This window comes from Rhinolophus ferrumequinum, chromosome 12 (genome assembly GCF_004115265.2).
Source record: "Rhinolophus ferrumequinum isolate MPI-CBG mRhiFer1 chromosome 12, mRhiFer1_v1.p, whole genome shotgun sequence".
Taxonomy (NCBI): Eukaryota; Metazoa; Chordata; class Mammalia; order Chiroptera; family Rhinolophidae; genus Rhinolophus; species Rhinolophus ferrumequinum.
The window spans coordinates 64,529,023-64,549,708 of NC_046295.1; the positions used below are offsets into that span (position 1 = coordinate 64,529,023).

General features: G+C 37.0%; 1 protein-coding gene and 1 pseudogene across 1 annotated transcript in view; one reads left to right on the forward strand and one right to left on the reverse strand.

Moving 5' to 3' along the window:
- Nucleotides 1-4,376: 4,376 nt before the first annotated feature.
- Nucleotides 4,377-20,686, forward strand: part of HSDL2 (hydroxysteroid dehydrogenase like 2) — a 58,202-nt gene continuing 41,892 nt past the window's right edge. Inside the window, exon 1 of the mRNA XM_033124016.1 lies at nt 4,377-4,527. Coding sequence (XP_032979907.1) covers nt 4,511-4,527 — 17 coding nt within the window. The 5' untranslated portion in view covers nt 4,377-4,510. The remainder of the gene's footprint in view (nt 4,528-20,686) is intronic.
- Nucleotides 16,150-16,626, reverse strand: LOC117032462 (nudC domain-containing protein 2-like; annotated as a pseudogene).

Sequence of the window (20,686 nt, forward strand, 5' to 3'; positions counted from 1 at the left end):
TTAGTAATTTCCAGAGACATTTTTGGTTGTCAAAACTGGAAGGACTGGAGGTGGATGGTGTTGTTGGTTGCACAACTATGTGAATGTACTTAATGCTTAAAAAAGGGTAAAATGATAAATTTTCTGTGATGTATATTCCACAATGAACAAAGAAAATTGGGAGGGGCGCTATAGCGTGTAGTGGAAACAGGCCGGGAATGCTGGTAAACATACAATACACATGATGGACTCCTACAACAAAGGATTATCCAACCCAAAAGGTCAATAGTGGCAAGACTGGTAAATCCTGGTGTAAATTATTAGTACAGCCTTGCTAAAGGGTATTAAATGTGTATATCCATTAAACAAACCATCTTACTCCTAGGAATGTACTCCAGGGAAATATAATGATTAGTGAACAATGATGTACGCACAAAGACTTTTATTGCAAACTTATTTATCATAGAGACAATTTTAAAACAATGTCCATCAAAAATGACAATGGTAAAATTAATTACCATTAATTAATTAATGTATGTAATTACATATAAAACTATGAACCTATTTTCATATAAAAGAAAACTATGAACCTATTTTTAAAGCGTTAAACTTTTAAGTGTAAACTTGGGAAGATGTCCATGATACATTAAATTAAATTAAAAAATTTCCAAAACAATATAGCATATGTCTCCTCTATGCTTTAAAAATGATCAAAATCTATATAAAAATTTCAAAGTCTTAAAGGATACATGCTAAACTGTTAATGATTATCTCTGAAGGGAAGTATTAGAAACTTTCACTTTCTCTAGATTGTTGGAATCCTGTTATCAGAAAGATAGACACATTAAAATACGAGGTTAATATTTAACAATTAGTTACTAATTAAGTAATGACTGGAAATAATTCATTGAACAACAAAAGGCGAAGGGTAAGGGTCCTATGGGGAAGACTTGGTACATTATCAGAAACAACTGCCACACCCTCAAATCCCCAAGGTTTCCCCATTTAACCAAAAGCAGGGTGGGCTGTCTTGTGGATGAAGGAAATGGAAAGATTCTCAACTCTTCCAAAGCCATTGAAAGTATCCATTGGCTCTTAGTCACGTCGTACTGTTGTTGGCTTCTGACTATTAATTAGTAATTTTATATTTAACTAGAGAAGTCTAAAATATCTTAAAAGGCAAGTTGAAAAATCACAATGGCAAATTACATCACACAAAAGCAATGTTTTCCAAATGGTAGGTTATGATCCATTAGTGAGTAATAAAAATAATTTAGTAGGTTATGATCAGCTTAAAAAAATTGGATAGAATGTAATGGATTCAAGTAAAATAGAACAGAAAACTGGGTGTACTGGGTCTGAATGAAAATCTATTTCCTTATGTGGGTTGTGGTCAACAAACATGAATGTTTGCTGCATTATATTTAAAAAATATATTCTTATACAAGATCAGGGGTAGAAGAATCCTTATTTGATAATATTAAAGTTGTTTTCAATGTCATTTTTTGATATTTCAATTTAAGTTGGCATTTTCAATCTCCTATGTGTCTGAAAATTACTTAATATTGGAGAATTAAACTTAATAGATTTTAGTAGTCACAAAACAAGTGAAGACAAGTTTGACTTTTATGATAATCTAAATAATATAAAATGAATTAGAATATCACATCTTGTTTTAATGATACAAAGTTTTATTTAAGGAATTTAAAATTTTACCTCCTCTTATTTCCCCTTTATGGGAGTCTTATAGAGAACCTCATACTATTTTTGCCTTAATTCAAGTCAGATTATAATATATCACAATATTGTTAAATAAATTAACATTTTGCGGTATTATATTTTAAATTCTAAAATAACAGTGCCATCTGGTGGTTATTCTGAACATATTTTCATTTCTGTTGGGTACTGTGTTTCCCAGAAAATAAGCCCCAGTTAAGACTGTCAGCCAGACAGACGCATTTAGTATGTTAGGACGATGTTCCAAAAGAAGCTGACATGCTGTATTTGAATAAATGTAGATTGTTGTACATGAAAAAATAAGACATCCTCTGAAAATACGCCCTAATGCGTCTTTTGGAGCAAAAATTAATATAAGACCCAGTCTGATTTTCGGGGAAATACGGTAGGTATATAAGAATGTAATTGTATGTGGATACACAGTAGCTGGTAACGATGTTTAACTTTTTGAGGAACTGCAAAACTATTTACCAAAGTGGCTGTGCCATTTTACATTCCCACCGGCAATGCATGACAGTTCCAATTGCTCCACATTCTGGCCAACACTTATTTTCCATCTTTTCTATTATAACCATCCTATTGGGTGTAAAGTAGAATCTCCTTTTGGTTTTGATTTGCATTTCTCTAATAACTAATGCTGTTGGGCATCTTTAAGTGAGCTTGCTAGCTATTTGTGTATCTTCTTTTGGTTGTTCATCTTTTTGTTGCTGAGTTGTTGAGTTCTTTCTATATTCTGGATACTAGGCCTTATCAGATACATGATTTTCAAATATTTTCTCCCATTCTGTAAGTTGCCTTTTCACTTTCTTGAGTGGCGAGTAAGTTTTTTCATCTGACAGTCTCTATAAACACTTTTTAAAAACACATAATAGAGTGCCAAAAAATGCATACACATTTTAAGAAAGGAAAACTATTAAAATTGTAATACTCAGTATATATCGATAACAAAAGATGAATACAAGTCACATTTGACTTCTGCAATTACAGGAGGGACTCAAAGTGGTTACCATCAGCGTCCAGACAGTTCTGATTACAGCGAACTACTGCTTGAGAAACGTTGACCGAAGTGTCCACTTGTATACATTTTTTTGACACCCCTGGTATTAAATAACAGCTTAAAGAATACATTGGTTACTCCTCATTCCGCCCAACTGAGTTAACCCACCACCCCAGAGACCTTATCCTTTTTGTCCTGCTGTATCTCCAGTGACAGGCACATAGTAGGAGCTAATATTTATTTATTTATTTAAAATATTTTATTGGGGAAGGGGAACAGGATTTTATTGGGGAACAGTGTGTACTTCCAGGACTTTTATTTTTCCAAGTCAAGTTGTTGTCCTTTCACCTTTCAGTCTTAGTTGTGGAGGGTGCAGCTCAGCTCCAGGTCCAGTTGCCCGTTGCTAGTTACAGGGGGCGCAGCCCACCATCCCTTGCGGAAGTCTAACCGGCAACCCTGTTGTTGACAGTCCGCACTCCAACCAACTGAGCCATCCGGGAGTCAGCTCAACTTAAGGTGCCGTGTTCAACCTTAGTTGCAGGTAGGGGGCAGAGCCCACCATCCCTTGTGGGACTCCAGGAGTTGAATCAGCCCAATGGCCGATGTGGGAATTGAACCAGCAGCCTACGGAGTTAGGAGCAGGAGCTCCTACCGGCTGATCCACCCGGCTGGCCCGGGAGCTAATATTTATTGAATAAGTAAATTCCTCCGGAGTCTCTAAGCACCATATCATAGACCACAAATTCAACTCCCTATAAGAGACTGGCAAGTGATAAAAATGAGTAAATAGAGCTATTTAGGGCTTGTAATAAAAGGGAGCATACATACCACAGCTCCAGGCTAGTTTTTTTTAACGAGTCCTCATAATGAACCTTCTCATCATCTTATTCTACCCCCTCACAATACAAAGCAATTCCTTCACGTCTCCCTAAAAACATGCCAGTCTTCATTAGAGTAGCTGAGTTGCGTCTAAGGTATAATACCAAAAGCAATACTGGATACCGAAAAATTCACCTTATTCCAGCACTGAAAATGGGAGTTACCTCGCCGAGATATTGGCTAAGGGTGGAAAAATCAGAGTTAATTATGAATTTTTTTTGCACAACTATTGCAAAGAGCTTTGATCCAGAAACTGCCCTTCACCCGTGTTATCTACAGACCCCCGAGATCGGCTGGCTTTACCCCAGATTCCGCGGGAGAGTCTAAATGCGACGCTGGCCGGCTTCTGGCAGAAAGTGCATACGCGAGGAAAAGCTTTCCTTAAGGGGAGCCTCCGAGGGAGCGCGTGCAGCCCGACAGGCGCCCCCATTTGGACGTGGAGGGAGAGACGACCGAGCGCCAAAGCATTCCCAGGTCCGAGTCGGCTGAGAAGCCGCACCCCAGCCCTCCAGGTTCCCCGCTAGCAAAAGAACACAGCGCTGCCACGAGGAAGCCTTTACCAGCCCCGGAAAGGCGTATGTAGCAGCTGACGCGCCCAATAAGCTCGACGCGGGTGGGAGTCCGATTGTCATCGTAGAGCCCGCGAGAGGGGCGGGACGGAGGTGTCTCACGGCGCCTGCGCAGAGAGCGGGTTTCCAGGGGCCAGGCAAGGGGGAGGTGAAAACTAGCCCAGCGCCTGGCGTCCCACAGCTGCGCAGGCGCACTCAGCAACCTCTGGCTTCGAGCGCCCACTCCTTACAGGCCTCGGGGCGAAGTCTCGGGGGCGGGGTCTGGGGCGGGATTAAATGCGGAGAGAAAGACTTCTCACTTTCCGCTCGCTGTCGCTGTTGTCACCATCGATTCTGATATACGAAAGTCATGTTACCCAACACCGGGTAAGGGGATAGGGGTGCGGCGGGGGAAGACGGGGCCGCGCGGAGTGTGCGGCTCGGTCGGGCCGGAGTGGATTGGAGGGGGCGGAGAGGGGAGGGTTACTGAAGCTGCCGCGCGCCTTCTGGAACGCTAGTCTGCCGCGCCGGAGGCAGTGTCCCTAGACTCTGAGGTAACGCGGCAAAAGTAACCAAAAGTTGTATACTTCAGGGTGGCAGACATAAAAGGATGCGAAATGGGTTACCCCGCGACCCTTAGGGCAGGCCCCATCTTGGGTTTAGCAATAACTGCGTGTTTTGATGTAGGCATGCAAGATCTAGGTGAAAGGTCACTTGAACACTTGTGCCTCTAATTCTGCAAAAATAAAAATAATGTTTATAAAGCGATTTTCAAATTAGTAAACTTGGTATCTTGTGGGTTTTGTTCACTTTAAAAGGATTTCTAAATGTAAAATAGAACAAAATTTGCCAACCTGTACATTTTTGTGTACTGTTCAGTAGTAGTGCTAATGTATTTGCACTGTTGTGCAACCAATCTAGAACTTTTTCAACTTGTAAAACAAACTTTATACCCATTAAACAACTCTTAACCCATTACCCCAGCGCCTGGCAACCACCATTCATTCGACTTCGTTTGTATAAAGTATGGGTGTCTTGGCTGAGTGTCATGTCCAGTATGTAATTTGCTTGAAACATGCAAGCACAGGGCCAAGAGACAAAACAGCTCAAAACGGTGTAAAAAGTGAGTTTCCTCATTCTTAACTTCCAGTGCTCCAGTTACTCTCTGGTATTTTTCCAAAGACATTCTATGCATTTATAAACATTTTGTATACCATATTAAACACACACATATACACGCCACTTTTGATAGTAATAAACTCTCTTCTGGGCCTTGCTGTTTTTACCTAATATGTCTTGGGACACCCCTTTACAGTACATGCAGATTTTCCTCCCTTTTATTGGTTGCATAGTATTCTATTGATGTACCATAATTTATTTAACCACCTTCCCATCACTGGATACCAGATCATTTCTAGTTTTTTGTTATTCTTTGCTGCCGTGATTTTCCTTGTATTCACCTGTTTGCACATATTTAAGTGTATCTACCTGATAAATTCCTAGAAGTGAAGTTGCTGGGTCAAATAGTATATGCACTTTAAATTTTGATAGCTAATATTAATAGCTCTCCAAAAAGCTTGCACACCCAAAACAGTGAATGATATTTCCTAATCCAACATGTTGGCAAACCGCAAAATGTTTGATAATAACAATGTTTGTTTTGATAATAAAAATAAAGAGAAAAAGTAGAACCTCATTATAGTAAAAATTGGAATCACAAGTGAGGATGGGGATCTTTTAGTATGTTTAAAGCAGTAGTTCTCATCAAAGAGTGCTTTTGACCCCCATAGGACATTTGGCAATATCTGGGAACATTTTTGACTGCCACAGTTGAGGGAGTGTTACTGATATCTATTGACCTCCATAGGACATTTGGCAATATCTGGGAACATTTTTGACTGCCACAGTTGAGGGAGTGTTACTGATATCTAATGAATGGAATCCAGAGATACTGATAAACATCCTATGATGCAGAGGATAGCGCCGTACAGCAGAGAATTATCTCGTCCAAGATGTCATTAGTGCAGAGATTGAGAAATCCTGGTTTAAAGCCATCTGTGTAGCTTTTTCTTTACCTGGCTTTACACAACTAGGTTTTTGATTGATCTCTGAGAGCTCTATTTTTAAAAATTCGTCTATGTTGTATATGTCACAAATATTTTTCAGTTTTTTTCAATGTATTAACTTTAGTTATACTCTTTATCATGCAGATATGTATTTTTATTGAGTTGAGTTAGAGTTATCAATCTTTTAAGGTTTTTGTGCAAACCTATAAGGCCATTTTAAATCAAGATTTTTTTTAAATTGGTAAATATTCGTCTAATATATATATATATATGTGTGTGTGTGTGTATATATATATATATATTTTTTTTTTGCACTTAAATTTTTTTATCCACTTGAGATGAACTAGTAATTTGCATACTATTTTAGCATAGGAATTGAGTTAGGAAGCGCACTTCATTTTGTTTCGGGTGGCTGGCTGTAGTCCCAGCACCATTGACTGACTAGTTACCTTTTCCTTTCTGTCAGAAATTCCACCTCTATCATATACCAAATTCTTGTATATATAGGTGTCTGTTTCTTGATTTTTTTTTTTTATTCTATTACTTTGGTCTGTCTCCTCAGGTACCAGTATCAAGCCATTTTAATTGCTCTTGTTTTATAAAATGTTTTAATATCTGGGAATGTTAGTTCTTGCCTCATTTGGATTCTTTTTCAGAATTTTCCTAGTTATTCTTGGACATTTATTTTTCCAGATGACTTTAGAATAGCTTGTATAGTTTTTTGGGTTTTTTTAATCACCTTTATTTTGATTTTGAGGAACCAGAGAATTTTGGTAAATTATAGTGTAGGTTAACTCTACATTAGCAAGTTGGGACCTTTCTCTCTCTGTCTCTCTCTCTCTCTCTCTCTCTCTTCCTCTCACCCCTTCCCCCCCTCCCTCCCTTCTTCCCTCTTTCCCCCTCACCTTCTATACTCTGGTTCTAGTGCTATAAAGCTGGAGGAGATCCTTAGTACTGGTACAGATCCAGGCTTCAGGTTAAGAGGAGAAGCTTCCGTTGCCTTTCTTTCTGCAATGCCTGAGACTCTGAATGAGGAAGATGTCTTTTATCCTACTAGGAATCAATCCAGCTAGACCAAAGGCAAAAAAGATAGGGCTTTTTAAAGCAATAATTGGGATATCAGATAGTTACAGAACTTTGAATATGGGTAGGTACTGAATGATATTGAGGAATTATTAATTTTCTTATAATGACATTGTTATGTAAAAAATTAAAGATGCATATTTATAGGTGAAGTTATATGACCTTTGAGATGCTTTCTAATAATTGCTCAAAATTTTTATAATTGTTGAATAAACATGGGAGCTTATTATACTTTTTTCTCTATTTTCAAATGTATTTGAAAATTCCGTAATAAAAGTTTAATAATGGCCTTTAAAAGTGTCTTTGTAATGATTGTTTATTAGTTTCAAGGGAAAAGAGTAATTATATAGTGGAGAAATCTGATAGCACCATGATTGGATGATCAAAACTAACATTACCAGTAAGTACAAATAGACATTGTGTGCTTCCAGGTGTGATACACTGTGGACACAATATCACATACTCTGGCTGGGAATACATAGCCTGAATCTAATCATGAGGACATGTCAGCCAAATCCAACATGAGAAGCATTCTATTTTAAAAATGAGTAGCACTGTATTATTCAAAAAGTCAATATCATAAAAGACGAGAGGCTGCAAAAATGTTTTAGATTAAAGAAGACTAAAGAAATATGAAAAATAAATGCACTACCTGATCCTGTACTGGAAGGCACAAATTACTCTAAAGGTCATTATTGGTTCAATTGACAAAATTGAAATATTTACGGTATATTAGATAAAAGTAGTTATTGTATCAATGTTACATTTACTGAAGTTGATAACTGTTTATGAAAAAAACAGGTCATGATGTATTCAACTTTCTTTTAAGTAGTTCAGAAAAATAAGATATACAGAAAGATAAAGGGAGAGAGAGAATGAGTATAAATTCTAAAGCAATGGGTAAAATGTTAACAACATATGAATCTGGGCAAAGGATGTATGTGTATTCTTTGTACTATTCTTATTCTTACAATTTTTCTTTGTTTAAAATGATTTACAAATTAAAAGTTGGAAAAAGTTAAAAAGAATGAAGGACCCAGGCAGGAATAAAGCCAAGAAAAGATGTGGATCCATAAGTTTAGTACCTATGTTTTCTTCTATGCAATTAATTGTTTCAGGTCTTATATTTTGGTCTTTGACCTATTTTGAGTTAATTTTGGTGTATGGTGAAATGTAGCAGTCTAGTTTCATTCTTTTGCATGTGGCTTTCCAGTTTTCCCAGCACCACTTATTGAAGAGGCTGTCTTTTCTCCATTTATGATTTTGCCTTCTTTGTCAAAAATTATTTGCCCATATATATGTGGATTATTTCTGGGTTCTCAGTTCTGTTCCATTGTTCTGCATGTCTATTTTTCTGCCAACATCATGCTGTTTGATTGTTGTTGCTTTGAAATATAATTTAAAGTCAGGAGGTGTGATATCTCTGGCTTTGTTGTTTTTTTCTCAGTATTGCTTTGGCTATTTGGGGTCTTTTGTGATTTCATACAAATCTGATGATTTTTTTTTTGTTCTATTTCTTTAAAACATGCCATTGAGATTTTGATGGGGATTGCATTAAATCTGTATATTGCTTTGGGTAACATGCCCATTTTAACTATGTTGATTCTTCCAGTCCATGAACATGAAATATCTTTCCATTTCTTTGTGTCTTCTTCAATTTCTTTTAATAATGTCTTGTAGTTTTCAATTTACGTGAATACATCCGTCACATCTTTTGTTAAATTTATTCCTAGGTATTTTATGGCAATTGCAAAAGGATTTTTTTCTTTTTTTCCCTGAAATTTCATTGTTAGTGTGTAGTAACAATGGATTTTTGTACGTTGATTTTGTATCTTGCAACTTTACTGTACTTATTTATTGTTTCTTTTTTTTTTCATGGAATCTCTAGAGTTTTCTATATAAAGAATCATGTTGTCTGCAAAAAGTGACAATTTGACTTCTTCATTCCCAGTTAGGGTGCCTTTTATTTCTTTTTCTTGCCTGATTGCTCTGGCTAGGACTTCGAACACTATGTCACCATAACAGTGGTGAGAGAGGGCATCGTTTTCTTTTTTCTCATTGTAGAGGAAAAGCTTTCAGTTTTCATCATTAAGTATGATATTAGCTGAGGGTTTGTTGTATATGGCCTTTATTATATTGAGATAATTTTCTTTTATACACATTTTATTAAGTGTTTTAATCATAAATGAGTTCTGTATCTTACATTGCCTTTAATGCATCTATTGATATGATCATATGATTTTTATCCTTTATTTTGTTTTATGTGGTGTATCACATTGATATGTATATGTTGAACTATCCTTTATGCCCTTGGAATGAACCCCACTTGATAGTGATGTGTAATCTTTTTAATGTATTGTTGTTTTTGACTTGTTAGTATTTTGTTCAGGATTTTTGCATCTTTATTCATGAGAGATATTGGTTTATAGCTTTCTTTTTTTGTGTTATCCTTACGAAGGTTTTGTATCAGGGTAATGTTGGCCTCATAAAATGAGTTAGGAAGTATTGCCTCTTCTTCAGGTTTTTATGGAAGAATTCTAGAAGGACAAGTGTTAAATCATCTTTGAATGTTTGGTAGAATTCACTAGTGAAGCCATCCTAGACTTTTACTTTTTGGGAAGTTTTTGATTGTTTCAATTTCTTTACTGTTGATCAGTCTATTTAGATTTTCCAGTTCTTCGTGATTCAGTCTAGGAAGGAAGATTATACCAGAAGTGCCAAAAACAATGTGAACACATTTTAAAAGATGTTATCTTAAAGTGGGTATACATATTTTTAGCACCCTCTGTATATTTCTAAGAACTTGTTTATTCTAGTTTATTGAATTTGATGGCATATACATAGTATTCTTGTATGATCTTTTGTATTTCTGTGGTATTCGTTGTAACTTCTCTTCTTTCATTTCTGATTTTATTTGTGTCTTTTCTTTATTCCTTAGTCTAGACAGGGGTTTGTCAATTTTATTAATCTTTTCAAAGAGCCAGGTCTTTGTTACATTAATTTTTTTTTATTGTCTTTTTGTTCTCTAGTTCATTTAATTCTGCTCTAATTTTTATTATTTCCTTTCTTCCTCTGACTTTGGGCTTCATTTGTTGTTCTTTTTCTAGTTCTTTAAGTTGTTATGTTAGGTTGTTTATTTGCGATTTTTCTTGTTTCTTGAGATAGGCCTGTACTGATATAAATTTCCATCTTATTACCACTTTGCTGTATCCAAAAATTTTTGATATGTTGTATTTTCATTCTCATTTGTTTCTATGTATCTTTTGATCTCTCCTTTTATTTCTTTGATCCAGTCATTTTTTAGTAGCATGTTGTTTAATCTCCATATATTTGTGGGTTTTCCCACTTTTTTTTTTTTAATTTTATTGGGGAAAGGGAACAGGACTTTATTGGGGAACAGTGTGTACTTCCAGGACTTTTTTTCCAAGTCCAGTTGTTGTCCTTTCAATTTTAGTTGCGGAGGGTGCCATTCAGCTTCAAATTGTTGTCCTTTCAGTCTTAGTTGTGGAGGGCGCAGCTCAGCTCCAGGTTCAGTTGCTGTTGCTAGTTGTAGGGGGCGCAGCCCACCATCCCTTGTGGGAGTCGAGGAATCGAACTGGCAACCTTGTGGTTGAAAGGACGCACTCCAACCAACTGAGCCATCCAGGAGGCAGCTCAGCTAGGTGCTGTGTTCAATCTTAGTTGCAGGGGGCGGAGCCCATCATCCCTTGCGGGACTCGAGGAATTGAACTGGCAACCTTGTGGTTGAGAGCCTACTGGCCCATGTAGGAATCGAACTGGCAGCCTTCGGAGTTAGGAGCATGGAGCTCTAACCGCTTGAGCCACCAGGTTGGCCCCTCCCACTTTCTTTTTGCAGTTGATCTCCAATTTCAAAGCATCGTGGTCGGAGAATACTCTTGGTATGATGTCAGTCTTCTTAAATTTGTTGAGGCTAGTTTTGTGTCCCAACATATGATCTATCCTTGAGAATGTTCCATGTGCACTAGAGAAGAATGTATAATCTGGTGTTCTGGGATGAAAGGCTGTGTAAATGCCGATTATGTCCATTTGGTTTAAAGTGTCATGTAAAACCAATACAGTAGTACCTGGGTTTTCGAATGTCTCCATTGACGAACATTTCGCTTTATGAATGCCGTAAACCCAGAAGTAAATGCTTCGGTGTTTGAACATGCGTCGGAAGTCGAACATGTTACATGGCTTCCACTGAGTGTAAGATCCTGAGCCCTAGCTGTCAGCTGTTTTCGAACATTTCAGAACTCGAACAGTCTTCCAGAATGTATTATGTTCGAAAAACGATGTACCACTGTATTTTCTTTTTGGATGACTTATCTATAGTCGTTAATGGGGTATTTAGATCCCCTACTATAATTGTGTTTTTGTCAGTTTCTCTTTTTATATGAATATATGAAGTTAGTAGCTTCATATATTTTGGTGCTCCCTAGTTGGGAATAGATAGATAGGTAAGTGTTATGTCTTCTTGATATATTGTCCCCTTTATCATTATGAAATGTCCATCTTTATCTCTTGCTACCTTTTTTATCTTGAAGTCTGTTTTGTTGGATATAAGTACTGTTATACCTGATTTTCTCTGAATGCCATTTGCTTGGAGTATCATTTTTTTACCCTTTCACTTTGAGTCTATATTTGTCCTTGTGACTGAGATGTGTCTCTAGAAGGCAGCATATGGTTGTGTTTTGTTTTTTGATCCAATCTGCTACTCTGTGCCTTTTTATTGTGAGTTCACTTTCATTTACATTTAGGATGATTACTGATATATGAGGATTTCCTGTAGCCATTTTATCTTTTGTTTTCTGACAGCTTGGTGTCTCCGTTGTTTGTTTGCCCTTGTGTTTCTGTCTGTTATTTTAGTTTGGTGGTATTCTATGATTTTTTCCTCTGTTTCCTTTTTGTTTTTAATGTTACGTGTCTCAGTTCTGAATTTTTTTTGTATGTGTGTGTGGTTGCCATTTAGTTTATGTAAAAGAAAGTTTCAGATATACAGTACATATGCAGTAGTTCTTTTTCTTCTGCATGTATCTTATCTCCATTCCCCTTTGCAAATTCAGACCTTTACCCTCTCCCGTTTTATGTTTTTGTTGTCACAGATTATCCCTATTTATGCTATGAGTTCATTTCTGAGTTGCAATAGCTATTGTCTTTTTCTTCTCTCTTTTTAATACTTTTATCTCCTTTATCCTTTATATTTAAGTGTATAGCGCCTTATTCTGAATAAGGATTGCAATTTCCTGCTTTTGTCTGTTTGTTAGTCATCTTACCTATAGTTTTGTCTTCTTTTGTCTTTTTGTTTCAGATAGAATAACCCGCTTCAGTATTTCCTGTAATGCAGACTTAGTGGTGGAAAATTCCCTCAGCTTCTGTATGTCTAGAAAGGTCTTTATTTTTCCTTCATATCTAAAGGATAATTTTGCTAGATACATTATTCTTGGCTGGTAATCTCTCTTTCAATAGTTTGCATATTTGATTCCACTCCCTCTTAGCTTGTGGAGTTTCTTCTGCTGAAAAATTCCAATGATAATTTAATGGGATTTCCTTTATAGGTTTCTGTCTTCTTTTCTCTGGCTGCGTTGAGAATTCTTTCATTGTCATTAATTTTTGACAGTTTTAATATAATGTGCCTTGGAGAAGGCCCTTTTGAATTGAGATAATTAGGTGTTCTGTTTGCTTCTTGGATTCAAGGATCCAGTTCTTTTTATAGGTTTGGGAAGTTATCATTGACTATGTGTTTGAATAGGCTCTCTGATCCCTTCTCCCCTTTTCTCCTTCTGGTATATGTATCATTCTTATATTGTTCTTACTGATGAAGTGAGATAGTTCTTGTAGAATTGTTTCTTTTCTATTTTTTTTTAAACTCTCAAGTCTCTCTTCCATATCACTAATTTTTAGCTTGGTACAAAAGTAATTGTGGTTTTTGCAGTTTTTTAACCTTTTAAACCACAAGTACTTTTGCACCAACCTAATCTTTCCTCCATCTGGTCAACTCTATTTCCTAAGCTCGCTGTTTCACTGTTCATCTCTTTTATTGAGTTCTTCAGCTCCAAAATTTCTATTCGGTTCATTTTTAAAATTTCAATCTCTCTGATAAAGTATTTCTTTTGTTCATTGATTTTATTTCTGAGTTCATTAAACTGCCTGTCTGAGTTTTCTTGCATCTTGTTGAGTTTTTTCAAAACTGCAGTCTTGAATTCTCTGTCATTTAAAATAATATATTTGCATGTCCTTAAGTTTATTTTCTGGATAGTTTTTCTTTTCTTTCTGAGCTGACTTATTACATTGGTTATTCATGGTATTTGATGGAGTATTTCTCTGCCTAGACACTGACGAGAATGAACTTTTTTTTTTTTTAAGAGTAATACCATTTAAGCAGGTTGATTAGAAGAGGTCTTTCTTTTGTTTTCCAATAGGTGGTGCTGAAGCACAAGTGTTTCATTTTCTCTTGCCCTGCTCCAGCTTCTTGGATCTCTGCTGGGCAGTGGAAAATACCTTGTATTCCCTGTGGAGGTGGGCCTCTCCTCTGTGACCAGGTTGCCTTGATCTTTAGGCACCACCCCTATGGGAGAATATGGTAGGCCATGGGGTTCCAAGCCTCTGAAATCCTGGCACTACCCCAGCAGCCAGATACAGTGTTGTGATGCCTGAGGTGTCCCAGGTGTCCCCCACTGGGATCAGCCTAGATGGGAGGGAGTAGGGTGGGCTGGGAGAGGCTGCTAGTATGTTAGTGGCTTTGTTCTCCTCCCAGTAAAGGCAACTGCTGGACCTCAGCTGCCTCACTTCTGTATCTCCTCCAACCTTGCCACTGGGATTAGCCGCAATGTGCATCTGCCACTCAGGAGCTGTCTCTCTAGTTCTCAGGGCTGTAGATATTCTGCTTTTTAACCAGACACCCACTGCTGCAGTTTCTTCTGGGGCCCACTGCTAGCCCTGGGATGGTGCGGGGTGGGGGGGGGGGTGGACAGGCCCATGACTTTGTTTTCTGCTTGGCAGTGGTGGCTGCTAGAACACAGCTGTTGCATTTCTATATTTGTTCTCTGCCTTGATAACTGTACTATATGCTGATCACTCAAGCAGGAATGCTCAGTGCTCTAGAGAGAGCCCCTGCAGCCTGATTCTTCCCCTTTCTGCGACCTGCAGTGAGCTCCAGGCTGTGTCTGTGGTACCTGTCTACCCTTCTCCCTTCCCTCCTCCCCTGTTCATGCCCCTTCTGATGTTTCAATGTGCGGATCTCTCAGACGTGTTTGTATGCTGTGCAGGGAACCCTTTGTTGAATTATAGCTGTTCAACTTGTGTAACTTCAGGAGAAGAGATCAAGGGGATCTTTCATGCCACCATGCTTTTGGTGTTTCTCCAAAAATATGCTACTCTTGATGGAAGGAATGCCAAAGGATTTGTGGCCATGTTTAATCTACAACAGTGTCCTATATAATCCAGCAATTTCACCAGTAAACATATATGCCCTAGAGAAAGTCCATAAACAACAGAATAAGTAATTGATAGTATATTTGTGTATGGAATATTGTCTATTAGTTAAAAAAATCATAGCTAGTTGTACCAACATGGATAAATCAACAATGTTTTGTGAAAAAAGCAAATCATAGAGTAACAGTTACTATATGAATCTATTATATAAAGTTCAGTTAGGCAAAAATTAAACAATGTATTATCTGGACCATGGTTAGGCAAAACTTATTCTGTAGACGGCCAGATAGTAAATATTTTAGGCTTTTTGGGCAAGAAGCAAGATTGGAGCGAAAACACTATATATATCAGATGTATGTATAACAAGAGAAACCCAATTTCCACAATATTTTTTATTGATGACATTCAAAATAACTTTGCATATTTTTTTGGGGGATAATTTCCTGATTTTAATGGTTGTATTGCAGTTATGTAAGAGCATGTCCTTTCAAGGAAATACACACTAAGGTACTCAGAGGTGATGGGGCATCTTGTCATGAACATACAGACAAACAGTTCAGGGAAAATAAAAAAAATTCTGTGTACTTTACATGTAACTTTTCTATACATTTGAGATTGCTTACAATATTATTATTTTTAATTAAAAAGGAGATAAAAGGATGAAATTTCAGGACAATTCTTACCTATATGTCTGGATCAGTGATGATCAAAATGATGTCACTGACTTGTAATCACTGACCATAGTTTGTTTTTTTGTCACTAACAGTGGTCTCACCCAATAATCATATTCATTTCACCAAATCTATTTTGTATTAAGCCATTTCTATTTTTCAATTTCTTGACATAAAGCCATCTCTCAAGGAATAATACACTAATTCAGAAGTTTTCATTAACTCCTAAAATTAACTTAGAAAATATCTGTAGATTGTTTTTCCCTTTCTTAAAGTTTTTTTCAGTAATGTAATTCCCTGTGTGAACTGGTTGGTGTATTTAGACAAAGGGGTACAGAATTCCTACTTAGAAAAATTTATTGAACATTATTCCTGCATCACACTTATTGAAAGAGAAATCTAATTTTGTCTGAAGATACCCTGTCATTTCACATGACCTATACTCTAATTTTTTTGCAATAAAAATATGGGTTCAATATGAAATTAGTAAAATGTAGCATATAAAATTTCATGCTGAGCAAAAACAAGTCCGAAAAAAAGTTACCATATATCAGTAGAATAGTTCCCACAATATTTAAGATGTTTCCTACGTAAATCACATTTGAATGCAATTTTTAGAACCATTATTTAAATGTATTTTGCAATTTGTTAACTGTAGGCATCCACATTTTTCTCCCACCACATAATCTGTTCCTTTGATCAAAATGGCAACATTCGCTAAGATCCACAGAATGCAGCAAAAAAAACCCAAAACAAAACTATCATTTCTCAAGACTTGAGAAATCTGGTCCCCCGTTAGTGTAGTTTCCTGAGATTTCTGCTCCACTGAAGTCAAAACCAGGATTTTCTTTCTGGAATCTCTCTAATGTAAGTTTTCTCTGCATTTGGTCTTGCACCCAAGGATCAGCTGTGTATTCAGATTCTAAAAGAGAAGTCCAACAATTTGCTGTATCTCTTTGTCTTTGTAAGAACAATATGAATCATTTTTCTGTCCTCCAAAGTCCACGTTCCCTTATCAGCTACTGTAGAACCAAAGAGTTTGCCCTTGAGGATCTCACGGTCCCCCATGGCTAGCGCCACTTGCCGGCTGGGCAGGCCGCACTGGACATCCTGGGCGTGAGAGCCTGGCTGCACCTGAACGTCAATGAACATGTCCTCCAAAGTCTAGTACCACTGTCCCACAGCGTCCCTCATAGAATCACCCCACTGCGCTCCTCAAACCAGGCCGACATGCTTAGGGTTGCAGCCGCAATGAGCAAACTTGCTGAGTGTAATTTTTGTAATACAGATCTAATGAGAAGAATGTAGTTCTTGGTTTTTTTTGGGGTGGGGTGGGCGGAAGAGAGTATATTAGTTTCCTAGGGCTGCCATAATAATGTATCACAAAGTATCTACCCAGAATTTCAGGGGGGTCATAGTCCTGCTGACACTTTGATTTCAGACTTCTAGCCTCTAGAACTGTGAGAGATTAATTTGTTTTAAGATACTCAAATGTCTACTGTCATCACATGGTATTCTCCTTATGTGTCTGTCTTCCCATAGTCTTCCCTCTTCTAAAGACACCAATCATATTGGATTAAGGGCCCACCCTACTCTGGTATGACCGCACCTATACTAATTACATTTACAATAACTCTTTCCAAAGAATGTTACATGCTGAGGTACTGAAGGTTAGGACTTTAACATATCCTTTTTGTAGATATGGTTCAATCCATAACAGAGATATAATATTTCACTTAACTGGGGTTCAAAGTTAGTGCTCCCTATCATCAAAGCAATCATAAATATTCATCTGTAGAAACTATTTTTAGCTCTAGGACTATACACAAACATATGTATAGTCAGATTTGGCCCCTGGCTTAGACACAGATATGTAGGTATTAGGAATAATAAAAACTGAGGAAATGAGTAATAATAGAGTAATTATTTTGCTGTGCAAAAGCTTTCTAGTTTGATGTAGTTCTATTTGTTTATTTTTGCTTTGAAACTATCAATGAAACATAAAGGTAATCTACCGAATGGGAGGAGATATTTGCAAATGATATGTCCAATAAGGGGTTAATACCCAAAATATATAAGTAATTAATAGAACTCAACATCAGAAAAACAATTTGGTTAAAAAATGGGCAGAGGACCTGAATAGATATTTCTCCAAAGAGGTCATACAGATGGCCAACAGACACATGAAAAGATGCTAAGCATCTAGTCAGTAGGGAAATGCAAATCAAAACCACAATGAGGGTAGCACCTCACCCTTGTTAGAATGGCTATAATCAAAAAAGACAACAAATAAGTGTTGACTAGGATGTGGGGAAAAGGGAACCCTCCTACACTGGTAGTGGAATTGTAAATTAGTGTAGTCACTGTGGAAAACAGTATGGAGATGCCTCAAAAAATTAAAAATAAAACTACCATATGATCCAGCAATACCACTTCTGGGTTTTTATCCGAAGAAAATGAAAACACTGAAAAAGATAGATGCTCCATGTTCATTGCAGCATTGTTTCCAATAGCCAAAATATAGAAATAACCTAGTTGTCAACCGATAAGAGAAATGAATAAAAATGTGGCATATACATACACAGTGGAATGTTATTCAACCGTAAAAATAATGGAATCTTACCAACGTGGATGGGCCTAGGAGTGAAATAAGTCAGACAGAGAAAGACAAATTCTGCATGCTTTCATTTATATGTGGAATCTAAAAAACAAAAACACAGCAAAACAAAAATAGACTCATAGTTAGAGAACAAACTGATGGTTGCCAGACGGGAGGGGTTTGGGGGATGGGCAAAAAAGGTGAAGGTTAAGAAGTTGAAACTTACAGTTATAAATAAGTTGCGGGGATGTAATGTAGCATAGGGAATATAGTCAATAATAACATAATAACTTTGTATGATGACAGATGGTTACTGGACTTATTGTGGTGCTCACTTTGTAAGCTAACGTTGAATTACTATGTTATAAACCTGAAACTAATAATGTTGTATGTCAGTTATACTTTAATAAAAAATATGAAAATAAAGTAGTTGTTACTTTGTGTGTTGGGGAGGGAAAGAGGATAGAGTTAGAGAGAAATAGAAGGGGCTTCTGGGGTATTGATAATATTCTATTTTAATGTCTTACTATTCATTTTATTTTGTTCTTTAAATTATGCACTCTATATGCTTTTTGTATATTTACTATATTTTACTAAAAACAGTTGCCACCTCTCTGTTTCTTCCTCACTTTTCACTCCCTTTCCTTCTTATCAAACTGGTTATTTTTTATTTTAAAACCCTTCTCCCACTTTCACCTCTGATTTCTTACTTTTGGGGTGTAATCTTCCAGATCTTGGCAAGAGCTGTATGTTCTTTTAACAAGCTTGTTTATCTGTTACTCCATCTCTGTTTATTGTCCCCTCTTCTCTATATCATTGTCATTTTTGCCGTCCTCACTTCATCCTTCTTAGGCATGTTTTTTAATTTGCTTTAGAAAGTAAACAAGAAAGTGGGTTTCCCTCCTTATTATCTGACTTTATTTCAGATGTGTTTTTTTTCTTACCTAACAACTGAGTTAAGTACAAAGTTTAAAGTTATAGTGGGTGGATGTAAAGATGAAATACTGCCATTTGGGACAACATGGATGGATCTTGAAATTATCATGCTAAGTGAAATAAATCAGATAAAAAGTTGAGAACCGTATGATTTCACTCATATGGGTTATAAAACTGAAAGCAACAAATAAACAAGACAAACAAACACTCATAGACACAGACAACAGTTTAGTGGTTACCGAGGGAAAGGGGGGAAGTGGGTGGTAGAAGAGTGTAAAGGGGGTCAAATATATGGTGATGGAAGGAGAACTGACTCTGGGTGGTGAACACACAAAGCAATATATAGATGATGTATTATAGAATTGTACACTTGAAACATACTTTAATTAACCATTGTCATCCCAATAAATTTAATAAAAGTAAAAAGTAAATGGGCACAGTGAACTTTTCTAAGCACATTTGGATCAGAGAATCTTTTGATCTGAGCTGTTTACCAGTCTTCTAAGTTTGTTTGTTTAACAACTTTATTGAGATGTATTTTACATACCGTACAATTCACCCATTTAAAGTATTCAATTCAGTGGCTTTTAGTATATTCACAGAGTTGTGCATCCATCACCACTACCAATTTTAAAACCCTTTCATCATCGCAAAAAAAAGCCCCACACCCCTCAGCTGTCAAGCCTCAGCCCCACCCTTCCCCCCTCCCGCTGCCGTAGGCAACCGCTAATCTTTGTGTTTACATATATATGTTTGCCTATTCTGGATATTTCATATGGAATCAAGTGGAATCAATATATGTAGTCCTTTGTGACTGGCTTTTTTTTTTTTTTTTTACTCAATACGTTTATCATTTATATCCCTCACACTGTGTGACCCCCCTCCCCCCATCCACTATCCCTCTGACATCGCACAGAGCCATTACATTTCCACTGTCTCTATTTCTAATGCTGTACTCCGCTTCTTGTAAGTATATACATACACACACACACACACACACACAAACACACACACATAAACTTGTAGTTGACATTCATTGTTGTTCAGCTTCAGCTTCAGGTGTACAATGCAGTGGTCAGGCATCTACATCATCCCTGAGGTGGTCTCTCTAATGAGACAAGTGTCCGTCGGATACCCTACAAAATCTTTACAACATTATTGATTACATTCCCTAAATTAATTTTCAAAACCCCGTGGCCATCTTGTGGTTACCGACTGTTTTCTAATCCCCTCATCTTCCCCTTTACCCCCACCCCCCCTCCCTTCTAGCAACCCTCAGTTTTTCCTCTAAGTCTCTAAAACTGTTTCTGATTAGTTCGTTCACTTTTTCTTTTCTTTAGATTCCACATGTAAGTGAGATCATATGGTATTTGTCTTTCTCTGTCTGACTTATTTCACTTAACATAACGTTCTCTAGGTCCATCTATGTTTTTGCAAATGGTAAAATTTCTTCTTTATGGCTGCGTAATACTCCATTGTATAAATGTACCACAGTTTCTTAATCCAGTCATCTACCAATGGGCATTTTGGTTGTTTACATGTCTTGGCTATTGTGTATAGTGCTGCAATAAACATAGGAGTGCATAAAGATTTTTGAATTAAGTTTTGGATCTCTCCAGATAGATACCTAGGAGTGGAACTGCTGGATCATAAGGTAGTTCCATTTTCAGATTTTTGAGATACCTCCATACTGTTTTCCATAGTGGCTGCACCAATCTGCAATCCCACTAACAATGTAATGTGACTGGCTTTTTGAT